The sequence below is a fragment of the Otolemur garnettii genome, unplaced genomic scaffold, assembly GCF_000181295.1.
Source record: "Otolemur garnettii isolate 467f Iridium unplaced genomic scaffold, OtoGar3 scaffold00028, whole genome shotgun sequence".
In the NCBI taxonomy this organism is placed as follows: Eukaryota; Metazoa; Chordata; class Mammalia; order Primates; family Galagidae; genus Otolemur; species Otolemur garnettii.
Window position 1 is genome coordinate 10,529,959 of NW_003852423.1, and position 12,597 is coordinate 10,542,555.

The following is a 12,597-nucleotide window of genomic DNA, read 5'->3' on the forward strand; positions in this document are numbered from 1 at the left end:
CTCTTTGTTAAGCGGACACAGAGTGTCAATGCAGGCTGGTGGCTTTCCCCACTCACTGCCTGTCCCTGGCTTATTTTCAGCTTTCCTGGTTCTTGCATCCTCTGATGCACCTAGGCACTAGAACTGGAACCAATGACATGGAATCTTCTCTTGGCTCAGCTATGCTCCAGCTGTGCAATTGTAGGCAAGTTACTTGCCTTCTCTAAGATTTGATTTCCTTGTGCAAAATGAAAATGGTTCCAGTTGTCTCAGAGAGTTGTGAGGATTAACTGAGAAAATACACAGAAAGCCCTTAGCTCACGGCTTGGCACAGAGTAAATGCTTGGTAAATGTTAGCTAAGCATGGCGCGGTTTTGACTGTCTTTGGGTGCATTTTGCAGTTCCATTTATTTGGAACTTTTTATCCTTGCAAACAGATAATGAAGAAACATGGTGCAGATCCAACTTAGAAGGGATAAAAACTTCCCAGTGGGGCCAGAGCTAGAGGTTTAACCACAGAGTGGGCTGCAGTGGCACCCCACCTCTGTGAGCTCAGTTAAGAAAAGATGCAAATGAAAAAATAAATTGGAGTAGGTCACTCGGAGTGGCGTGTGCGGGAGGCAGCAGCAGCAGCCTTCTCTGGGGGCACGTGCATCTTTATGGGAAGCTGCTAGAGGACTGGTCTTAAGCCTATGAGCCTTGGGTCATATTTTAAAGTGTTGTAGGCTGACCCATTTCCTGCTCCTTCACCAGCTTCCTCCTGGGTGACTGCCCACTTCTGAATTCCCTAAACTGGAGTCACTCAAAGTGTGTGTGGAGAGTGTTCCAGATGCTTGCACCAAAATCACGGACACAGAATGCTGGACCCAAATCCAAACATTAGAACTGAAATCCTTGGGTAGGACTGATCCAAGAAACTGCCTTTAACAAGTTGCTCAGATGCTTTTGCTCACTCTTCTATGTTGGAGAATCTTCTATGGGAGCCTAGGAGGTAGGAAGAAGGACACCAGGCAGCTCAGCTAATGTTTGTTGAATGTCAGGGGAGTGACCGTATCCAAAGCATAGGACTAAAGGTTTTCTTTTCATCCGAGGCCCCTTGGGTGGTTTTATTCAGGCCTGATATTCAGTGGATAGGCACTAATAAGGCCATCCATTTGTTAAAATAATAAAAATTTCCACAGGGGTTGGGGAATACCCGGTGCTTCCCCACTGGCCCAGCTCCCCAGGCTGCTCCCTTGCACTGTCCCATGATTCAGCAACTGAAAGGTTAGCCTGTGGTTTAGCAGAGTGGGGGGTGGGGGTGGGGGTGTCTCATCTATTCTCATTGGTTAGTGGTACTAGTCAGCCCCATGCCCCCAATAGGTCCAAACCTCCCTGGTACTACTAATGATATGTCAAGGGCTGGCTTGTTACCTGTCTGTGCCCCCTACATTGTGGAGAGGGGTGGGGTGAGGCTGGGGAAGACTTTGGGTGGGTGGTACCCCAGCCAGTTTACCTTGGTTCTGTTATAAGGGTCCCTGGCTCCACATGGCTGGCAGGCCACATGGCTGGAGACCTGGTGGGTGAAATGGCATTCCTGGTGGTCCTGGCTCCCCAGCAGGCAAAAACCCAGGCCATGGCCACCACCAGCTGAGGTTCTCCCAGAGATGCCCTTGCATGGATGCTCCTGGAAACTGAAGCCTCCAGGAGACAGTGGCTCTGGAAAATCCCAGAAGAGACTGGGTGAGCACAAGGTAGACAGGAATATGCGTTCACAAACATGAGGGCTTTGCTGGCACATAGCAGAGGCAGTGTGGGGCTAGGGGAATTATGGAGTAAAATATTCCTTTTTTCACTTATTTGGTTAAGTTTACTAAAATCACTGAATGCCCACCTATCACAGCATTAGCCACAACATTTTACTAAAAAAAAAAAAAAAAAAAGAGGGTGCTTATGTAGTACTTGCCCTGTGACAAACACAGTTTTGAACTTGAGTAATATAATTCTTAACCTGAATTACTATAATAATCACTACCATCCCCATTATACAGATGAGGAAACTGAGACTCAGAGGTTATTTAACACTCAAGTAGCAGAGCCAAAATTTGAATTCAGGCAGACTGTGCCTGGAGTCCACACCTGACAAATACATGTACTACCTCTCTTCTTCAATTTACATTCAGAAAAGTCTTTTGTGTGCATGAGATTTCGTTGGCAACAGCTCAGGGGATATAAAAATCTCCGTCTGTAATAAAATGGCTAGAAGCAACTTGAATGAAATTGCTATGGGTTGAGCAGAAGCTGAGGTTAGCCCCATGAACGATACTGCTACTGTTAAAAGAAATTGTCTACTTACAGAGAAGCCAAATAACCCAATGATTCCCAAGTTATTGGGAAGTCTTTGGAAAAGTCTGATGCGTGTTCCTATGTCGAGTCATGGCTCAGACAGGGGTATTGTTAGTTACAGCATGTCAAACAGAAGGTCAACAATACTTTTGAAAGACTGAAAAAGGATTTGGCAGTATTAGAAACTGATGAACTTGTTGTATTACAACTCACATGTATGCTTCTATTTAGAGACTACTGGGAATTAAATGTTTGCTTATCACCTCCATTTGATTGCTTTAGTCCACGCCTATCTGCTGGGGGAAAAGATAAGCTCTTACGTCAAGCTCTGCTGTACTGAGCTATATCCCCCCCTTTTTGCCTTTAGTTTTTCTCCTTAATGCATTCACCATTCTTTGAGGGAGAAGGAAGTAGATGCCAGCTTTAGGTAGAAAAGGCTACACAGGTAATCAAGTTGGAATGTGGGCAAGGAAACTGCTTCCTGAGAGGACTACTGCTTTCCTTCCAAACAGTCAGGTAACTGGGCTGTCATATTTAAAGTTTACTGGTTAAGATTCAGGTTAGGACTGAAGCCCCTCCTTTGCAGTTCCTTCCCAAAGATATGTGGAAAAGAACAAGTAGAAAGAACTCAGTGATGAGTTCCGAATAAGGATGTGAGGTTTCAAGGAACACTAAAGGGGAGGGAACATTTAACGTTTCATAACAGAAAGAAAATACAAAGTCTTTCCATTGAGTAGGTCAAAACCAGCTCCGAAGTGTGTGACAATGCAGGCGAAGCATTACAGTTTCTAGCCAGTCCAGTCATGATTCACTGGCAAACTGCACCGTCACGGTTGTGATGAGTGGAGAGGAGAAGTAATATATAAATGTCAGATGTTACATAAATGTCAGGAATGATTATTATTTGTTAATGGGGGCCAAACGGTTCCTAAGCAAAGCCCCAACTCCCAGCCTGTATGTTCTTAGTAGATGTTCTAACTACCAATAATCTACAGGAAGGGAATGCTCACGCCTGACTCTATCATGGAGCCCAGCTGGGATATGGGGTTGAAAACAGAGGCTGGGTTGTCTCAGTGTCACCACTTCTTCCTCAGGTGATCTCAGCGCAGACCCCTAACCTTCTGGAGTCTTCCTTAGCACACTTGCCAAATGGGCTAATTAGAACACCTGTTCTGCTTCTCCTTACTGTAGCTGGCCTCTCGTCGTGGTTGTTGGTGCTTTTGTAAAGCACTACCTGCTGCAAAGGTAACAGTGGGCTTCTAGAATCGGGGTAGAATTTTAGCCTTCGACTTCCCTTTGAATCCTACTCACTGGCTGAACTTCTGAAAGAAAATTCAGCTGGGGGCTGGTATTAGCGATGGTGACCGGCTGATGCTGAAGACGCCAGGCTCCTTCCCGCGTCAGATCAGGCGCCCGGATCTGGCATTCTGGCCCTGGCTCGGCCGCTTCCCAGCCGGTAAGCTGGGGCCAGTTACCGGAGGAGGCTCTGAAGTGATAGCCAAGGGCCCTTTCGGCTCTGACGCCAAGTCTAAATCAGGCTCATCACTTGGCTGGAGCTGTGATTCACCTTTCTCCCTCCGGCTTCTCAGGCGCTTGGAGCTGGGGTCTTGGAATGGGTGGGGGCTGTGTATTTCAAGAGAGCGTGCACCATAAGGAAGTTATTTCCCTGGAGGGGAGGGGAGGTGGGGGGCGGTGAAGAAGGGGTGACCAGCAAGTGCTCGGAGAAGCCAGGATGCAGGGAACACTGTAATGAGGTCACGACTGTCGCAGGCAAAAAAGGAGCTGGACACCTTCTGGTGGGGGAGGGAAGAGCGTCCCGCTTTTCCGTTTGCAGAAAGTCTCTTCCTACATCCCTCAGCATCTCCTTCCCTCCTCCCCAATCCTCCCAACCCTACACCTTTCAAACCCCACTAGGCCCTCCTTGCAGAAGAGCCCATGTCCGCGCCTCCTCCACGGTCCTGTCGGAAACCCTTAGGATTGTTTCCAAGCTGACTCACACCGCTAATGTCAGGGAGCGGTGTCACACGGCGCTGGGCTCTGCAAGCTGTTGCTTGCGCGGTCGCCCCCGCCGCCGCAGCTCCCCGGCGGGTGCACCGGGGTCCGCTCTTGGGGCGGGGCCGGGGCGGGGCCGGGGCGGGGCCTGCCTCCTCGCCGCGCCGGCCCCGCCCCTCCCTGCGTCCCTCCCCCGCGGACCGCAATGATTTAGAAGTTCAGGAATCCCACGTGACGTCACCGGGGGGGTGATGTAATGCACTCTAAATAGAATGTATTGTAATCTTTGCTCAGTCCAACGTGGTCCCTTCACCCGGTCTCGGCTCTTGCCTTCTCCACACTTGTTTGGTAAGTTCCTAAAAATACGGCTCGGCCGCTTCTGGGGCTTTTGCATTTAGCCACTTTGTTGCACTTGCCGCGGGAGCCATCTCGGGAGCGTACTTGTTTGCAGGGGTTGGTTCTCGGCAGCAGCCGCGAGGTTTCTTGGTCCAGCGGGCAGGTCACAGGGCGAGGAGTAGGGAAGATGCGCTGCGTTATTTTTGGAGGGTGATCTGTGTTTGTAAACATTTTGGCGGACCAGAGGGAAGTCCGGCCCCAACTGCTGGCGGACGGTGGAATTCTGCAGCGTCCCGAGGCCACCCCGGAGACCCCACGCCGTGTCAGTCCCGGAGCGTCTCGGTGGCCGCCGCGCCGTGCGACTGGAGGGATGCTAACGTGAAGCGAGCGCCGTGTCCGCCCGGCGTGCGTGCGTGTGTGGGAGCGCGCGTGAGTTTCCCTGACGCGGGGAACAGTTATGAATCGGGGGTGTGTGTTTGCCTCCAGAGACCTGGCAAGGTGCGGAACCCTCCAGAAGTGCGGTCAAGCGGCAGCGGCGGCGGTGGCAGCGGCAACGGAGACGGAGAGACAGGAGCACTCCCTCTCCCCGCGTCCCCAGCTTCCCAGCGATGCGGCGGAGCCCCCGGAGAAAGTTTGCAAACTTCCAGCGAGCGCAGCGCGGACGCGGGGTGGCCTGGGGGGCCGGAGGGGCGCGCGAGGGCTCGCCCTCTGCGGGTCGCCGAGCCTGCCGGTGCCACCTCTCCGCAGGGCTGCCCGCCGCACTGGTGGCACGCGCGCCCGTGGACCCGAGGTCGCCTCGGAGGGCACTGGGTTTTCGCTCCGGGCGCTTCAGACTCGAGCTCACGTTCGCTCCTGCCTGGGTTCCTTTCTCCCTGGCATCATTACCTCTTCCCCGCCGCTGCCCCGAATGACAGCTCGGGCTCGAGCTGTAGCGGCACCCAGGCAGTTCCCGGGACCCGGCGGCGGAGTCTTCCTTCGCGGCAGATTCTTCACAGAACCGCTTAAACTTTTCACCAAGTTCTTAGAGGGGCCAGATGCAAAGGAGCCAAGGAGATGTTTCCTCCCAGCGGCAGCATCTCGCTTTTTCTTTGCCATAGATTTATTGACAGGGGGTGTCTTGTAGATAAAGCCTTCCTTGTCCACACCCCGCCCCCAACTTTCCCTGAATGCATGACAACCCCACTTGATGCTTGTTCAAGGCCAGGAACTGGAGTGGGCTGCTTGTATATTTCCTTGTCAGAGTTTGCAGAGCGTGTCTGATTTTTATTTTTCCCTCCTTCTCTGACGTGTGTCAAGGAATAAAGGCTGGATACAGGTCCATTACGTCATGCTGCAGGCCAGTAAGTGTTTGATTAACGGCTTCTGATACTCCAGGGTTCAGGAGCTTAGGATGCTGACAAAGCAACTCTGCGTTCCACCCCACCCCCCACACTCGTGCAACCGCTGGTTCCCCGGGTGTCTGTGTTGCCCTCTCTTTCCCCACCGCTCCTCCTCCACCCCTCCCCGCCCACACCGTTATCACTCCATCCCCGCCTCCGCTTTTTACAGCTTTCCCTGGGGGCGAACGCTGTCCCTGGGGTGTGAGTAAGAGCTTCTGGGGTCTGGGGGGACCTCGGTACCTGATCAGTACACAATCTGCCCTTTTCTATTATTTAAGAAAGGCATCAGCCAGTTCTGCTCTCCGGGACGAAAATGCTAAGCCCTGATGGAAAAGGCGTCTCAGGAAATGTTTAGCAGCCTTACTACAAAACTGTGTCCCCTCACTGGTGACTTAGGAAAGCAGTCTACCCACTGCAAACTGAGTCCTTAACTTTACAAAGTGCCTGCCTGGCACCCTGTTTGCAGCCGAAGAGGGAAGCCTAAGAAGTGGGGTTGCTGAATGAATCCAGTTTAGCCCAAAGCATCAAGGTCAAACGTTTATTTCCAAAGTGAGGGAAAGTGGAGAACCGAACAGTAAATGGGTGCGTGATCTTTTCTATAGCTCTTCACTTTAAGTTTCTGTGTTTATAGAGGGAGTTAAATACACAAGTCATTGAATTGGCTCAGAATCTTAGCATCTGGCAGCTGAAATAAAAACCCTGTGTATGACTTATTCAAGGGATCACATTAAAAAAAACTTTATTTTTTGGGGGGGTGCAGTAGAAATTAAATAAAAATTTCATTAACAGAGTTTTGAATGGAGGGGGACAGGAGATTTGAGTGCTCTCTGATTTGGAATTGGCGAAAAATAAAGGCAAATTTATACTCTGAATATGTGGGAATTTCTCGAGGAACACACGTTTTGTTATAATCAGATCTACTTTCTTCAAAGTGAAAGCCATGGTGTAGGGTAGGCATGTGTGAGACTTCTGTCTGAGGTCTAATTGACATCCTCGTCCCACATTTGTGGCAGTATTTATTATTTATTCACATCCAGAGATGCAATAGTATAACCCCCACACAATACATGTGCATCGAAAATGTGAAACTTCTTGTTGTTTGTGATGCATAGACCCTAAGGAAAAAATGGCCCAGTCACGGGCACTGGAGAGTGTGATTAATGATCAGTGATTTAGTGATCAGTGATTAGTGGTTTTATTCAAACTGTTACCTCTGACCAGAAGCACACATCAGAGGATTAACAGGCTCTTTAGATAAATGCTCATTAGTGGAAGGGGAAAGCAAAGATAATAGGCATGCACCCAGGGACAACTTTCGAAGAAAATCATTCCCGTCTTCAGAATAATAAGCTCTATTAACAGAAAGCCCTTTTAATTTAAAACTTGCTTTTATCTTGTAAATCAAAGTTAGATGTAAAAGTTTGTAGTGCCATTATAACCTAAATTTTCCCATATCCACTAGATGTGGATTATCTCAGTAGCGATATTTTTTTTTATTTAAATAAACAATTGGACCTTTAGAGCAGCTGAGCCCCTGACAAGTTCTTAAGTCCCAGGGTTTGAAAGTGTCCCCCCTTCCAGGATGGCGATTGCAGCTTGCTAACTAGATGGCGCACTGTTCTTTGGTGTTCTGTGCGGCGTGGTGCAGGCGTACAAACTGAGGATGTAGCTGCTTGCGAGGTGTTCTTCAACACAACAAAGTTGATTCTGTGTAGGGTTGGAGGCTAGACGGTCCTACAAATTTTTAGTCACATTTTCCACGCCAGTTAAATCTGGGGAGTTTGAGGCTACTGGAAAAATTAGTTTCATTACCAAAAGAGACTGAGAGAACGGAGGAGGAGAAGAGGAAGGAGAGAATCCAGGAGGTACCTCTGGGTTGCAGAAGGAATTGTGAAATTCCAGACCTGTTCTTTTTGTACTAAGAGCTGGTTTCACCATCTTCTGATCTGAAACACTGAGGCAAATACGCACAGGTTTATTTTCTTCCTAATCTTGCTGGTGGAAAAGAAGTTACTGGAAAGAAAGGAAGAAAAAACTTGATTTGGTGGTTGCAGGAAGCAACACGTTGCTGCTTTTATTCTACAGATAATGGTAAGATGATGCTTATTACGTCCAGGAAGCAGGGAGAGAACGTTAAGCTTGGTTAAATGGGACCACTCTTGTGTTTTCATGGATAGAATTCAGAACTGGAATTCTGGTTTGCACGGAATTGTAATGTTGCCTGAGACTTGTCGAGTTGTATGTGGAACGGTGTGTGTGTGTGTGTGTGTGTGTGTGTGTCTGTGTGAGTAAGACCATTATTTCTGGGGTGAAATATGCACATGGGCATATGAAATGCAGTGAGGAAGCTATGGAACAGGTTAGAAAACAAGTCAGGTAAGCATTCCTCTTTCCATGAGCTTTCATGAATCACTTCAGTAAGTATTAAAGTTTCACTAAGAAAGGAGTTCTTTAAAAAGGAACCTAAAAATTAAAAACAAAACAATGAAACCATTTTCCCACATTGAAACCTAGTTGTTTATTCCCCTGAAAAAGGATGTTGTTGGTTGAAAATCAGCTACTACTTATACTTTTAAAATGTAAAAAGAAAACAGTGAAAGAACTCATTTGTGTGTCCATGTAAGTTTTTCTCATTTTCCTTTGCTAGAAGCCTTTTATACAGATGCGTTATTTTACCGATTCATATCAATTTTTATATTTCAACTTTATTCAGCATAAACATGTTTGCTCAATTGATAATTATCTCCAAGTCAACTGTTTTTGAATGTCCATTGTGGATATATGTCCATAAATTGTCAGTCCATTGGAAGTCAGTGGTGACTTTACATAGATTGTACTCACGTAGTTTATTAGAACATTCCCACAAAAAAGTGGAAACCAGGCCTTTATTTCTATATTTCTGTTAGGTTTGCAGCTTTTATTTGACGCGGTGGTTAAACAGATGGTAGTTTGTCAGACTTTTCCTGTGTGGCTTTTCAATTATAGTAAATTCAACGAGTTGTCTGTTTCCCACACCTGCACATTCAAAACCAATCAATCAGGGAGTTTCCATGGCTATTTGTATACATGTCAAGTTCTCACTCTCCTTATTTCTCACTACTTCTTAGTAGTTCCTTAGTACTGGAGTTCACTTCTGATTAAGCTGAAAATTATTTTCTAGGGGTATGATGTTCATGGAACCCTAAGATGTAAACTTCACATTGATGATTGTTTTTCTTCTGGCTGTGTTGTTAGATTAAATGTGAGATTGGAATGGACACGTTCTTTGTGTCATCTTTTCTTTTTTTCTTCTTCACTTCGAAGCAATGCCCTTAGTAACAAAATTAATGTGATCATGGCTGGTGTTTTCCCATCGATATGCTTCTTTTGCCTCTTACAAATTGGATTTCTACAGCAATTTAAGGTCTTTTTTTAGAGGCAGCTTTCTTGGATGAAGATGGAAAAATGATCTCAGTCAATTCATTATCTTGTCCCGTTTGACTACCAGCTGTATTATGGGAATCAACCAATGCTTTTATAAATTAGTGTTTAAAAATTTAGCTCTATGACTATTTCTCTGAATTCTATTTAAGAAAATTATGCAATTGAGATAAGGTAATAAAATGGGGGGGGGCGTAGCCTCCAATATTTAAGTTAAGAAAGAGGCACTTTCAGAAATGTTAAACAGACTTAAAGACACAGGAGAATCTTTTTGTGAACTAAATAAGTTATCTGCTATATTTTGTGACCATGGTTTAAATAGGAAGCCTGGCACTTTAAAAATGACATCATGTTTAATGTTTTCACTGGAGTTATTACATTTTGTAATTAGGAAAAAAATGGGCAATTAGTGTTTTTTGAGCATCCATTAGTATTCCATTGTTGGGAATCACAACTCATGGATTTAAGATGAGAAAATTAGAGAGAGAAAGTGAGAGGCTTTTAGAAATTTCCAGGTAGTCATAACCCTCTTCCTTCAGAGATACAGGAACAAGTTTTGAAGCTCTAGAACTTTGAAAGGTAAACATGAAGTTTTGGATAAATTTCTGAATATGTAAGATGTTATATTGCTATGTCAATATTTCTTACAAGTTCACTCTATTGCCCTCCCCTTTTTCTTGAGAAATAGATCAAAATCAGTCTATCACTTAAAAAATATATATTTCAGTTGCCTTCTTCTATTTTCTTGAGGTTCACATTTCTCATCTCATTAGGGTAGAGATGAATGAGGATTTAAAACTACCATGTTGGCATTTGTTGTGAACTGATCTTAGAGGGAGTCCTTTTTGGCCTAGAGATTCTGGTGGTGAGATAGCTTTATACAGATGTTGGAGCGAGGGAGAGAAAATCATACAACTTCTGTTATCAATAGACAAAATCCTTCATTTTACAGAGGAGAACCCAAGGTCTGGTGGTGTCCCCTGCCTCACCCAAGTCCCAGAGATAAAGAATGCCAAACCAGGCTGAGGCAGGCTGCCATCAATGCCCTTGTCACAAATGGAGCAAACCCTTGGCTTTGATACTTTGCTCTTTTTAAGGCCGTTGACTGCTAACCTTTTAAAGATAATTTTTCATCAGCTCTTTTTTTTTTTTTTTTTTGGAGACAGAGTCTCACTATGTCACCCTTGATAGAGTGCCGTGGTGTCACAGCTCACAGCAACCTCAAACTCCTGGGCTTAAGTGATTCTCTTGCCTTAGCCTCCCAAGTAGCTGGGACTATAGGCACCTGCCACAACGGTTGTAGTTGTCATTGTTGTTTTGTAGGCCTAGGCTGGGCTCAAAACTGCCAGCCTCAGTGTATGTGGCCAGTGCCCTACTCACTGAGCTACGGGCACCAAGCCTTTCATCAGCTCTTTTTGAATGAATGTTGTGACCAAATAAACTGTAGTTTCTCTTCTATTTATTCTTATTTAATGTCTGCAATGTTAATTTTTCTAATTAATGTCTCCTTAATTGATTTTACCTTAAATTCTTCTTCTTCTTCATCATTATGGTTAGGCATGCCCTGTAACACTACACCATCCAGATTCCACGTGAGAGTAAAAACCAGGCAAAACTGAAAATGTTCTAAACTGTTCTCAGAACAAGGTAGTGACACGCGTTACTTCCTGTCTCTCCTTGGTTATGTTTGAGGAAGGGATCCAAAAAATTATTTCACGTTGAAATAAGTAATCTTTCTTTGTGTTGAATAGAGCGACAAGTGCCGTGCTCATTCTAGCAGGTGTACTTTTGCCCGTGACGGGTCTTTAATATATTATCTTTCCAGGTTGTTGTAGATGATGGTGTTTGGAGTTGGCAAGGAATGAGTCAAGTCTGAAAGTATGGTCTTTGAGATTTGACTGGCAAAACTTGACTAATCGCCAATAAAAATCATACGTGTAACACAGAGGACTCCAGAGCACCAGACACTTGATTTAGGACTATATTTAGGCTGTGCCGTATTTAGGATGAGGAACAAGAGTATCTCAGAGAAATCTCTAAGGCATCTACTGTATGTGTGGTTTGGCCTGACCCGTGTGTTTCCTTTCCAGCTCTTTGCATAAAGGTTTTGTATCATTTACTCTCTCATTATCCCGAGGTACTCCCGAGTTGCAGGCTTAATTTCTCAAATGTAACACCTTCCAGCCAGTTTTATGCGATTCTCTCTCTATTGGCTTCCCGAGGGGGGAAAGCACCTGCCACCGCCACAACAAAAATCTTTGTTTTGTTTGAATTAGCTGATGAGTAGAAGAAATACATTTAATTTCCACTTGCTAGATCCAGTAGGACCATTTTACTTTATCAAAACGAGATTTTCTTCTTAAAGTAAATTTGGCTTCTGAATGGCCAGGTATTAATCCATCTGTTCGAGGGCAGAAGGCATTGTGGATGAAGTCCATTTCCACCCGGGGAACCTCGTTAGGACATGGTGCGCCATCATGAAAAGCCTGACTGGCCTCCCCGCAATGATAACGTTGTCCAGAAAAATATTGACTCCTGGGAAGAAAAACAGTATTATAGGCTCAAGTTTCTACAATCTGAGCAGGGAATGATGCTGTGTTGAAGATGCTGTCAGAATGCTGAAGGCCTCCAGGGTCATTTTCTAAACTACAGCCTGGCCCATGTTCTCTTCATTCATTCTCCACGCTCCCCCTCATGCTAGTGTTCCCTCTGTTTATTTTTAAATGTCCATCCCAGCTACTTTCATTTCATGAATGACCCTACTTTAACAAATCACAACAGAGAGGGGATATTTTCCATTCGGAAAATAGATTTTTTTAATATCAAATCTTGGAAGAAACAATTAGTGAGACGATGAGAGAGAGAAGGCTTGAAATCCAACTGAAGGCGTAACAGGCTCTGCTACTGGTTCTGCAAAGCAGAATCTTCGCAAAGTGTAGTTTACGGCGACAGGAAACACGTAGACTGGATGCATAGGACTGGAAGAGGGAATTCATCCCCAAAGAGCTGCCATCATGCTTCTCTGCCTCAATTAATTTCTTTCTTTCTTTCTTTCTCTCTTTCTTTCTTTCTTTCTTTCTTTCTTTCTTTCTTTCTTTCTTTCTTTCTTTCTTTCTTTCTTTTTTTTTGCAGTTTTTGGCCAGGGCTGGGTTTGAACCCACCACCT

At 45.5% G+C, this 12,597-nt stretch overlaps 1 protein-coding gene across 1 annotated transcript in view; it reads left to right on the top strand.

Annotated features, from left to right (window-relative positions):
- The first annotated feature begins 7,703 nt into the window (after positions 1-7,703).
- The window catches only part of CREB5 (cAMP responsive element binding protein 5), a 401,904-nt gene continuing 397,010 nt past the window's right edge, over positions 7,704-12,597 (top strand). The window contains exon 1 of the mRNA XM_003788538.3: positions 7,704-8,102. Coding sequence (XP_003788586.1) covers positions 8,100-8,102 — 3 coding nt within the window. The 5' untranslated portion in view covers positions 7,704-8,099. The remainder of the gene's footprint in view (positions 8,103-12,597) is intronic.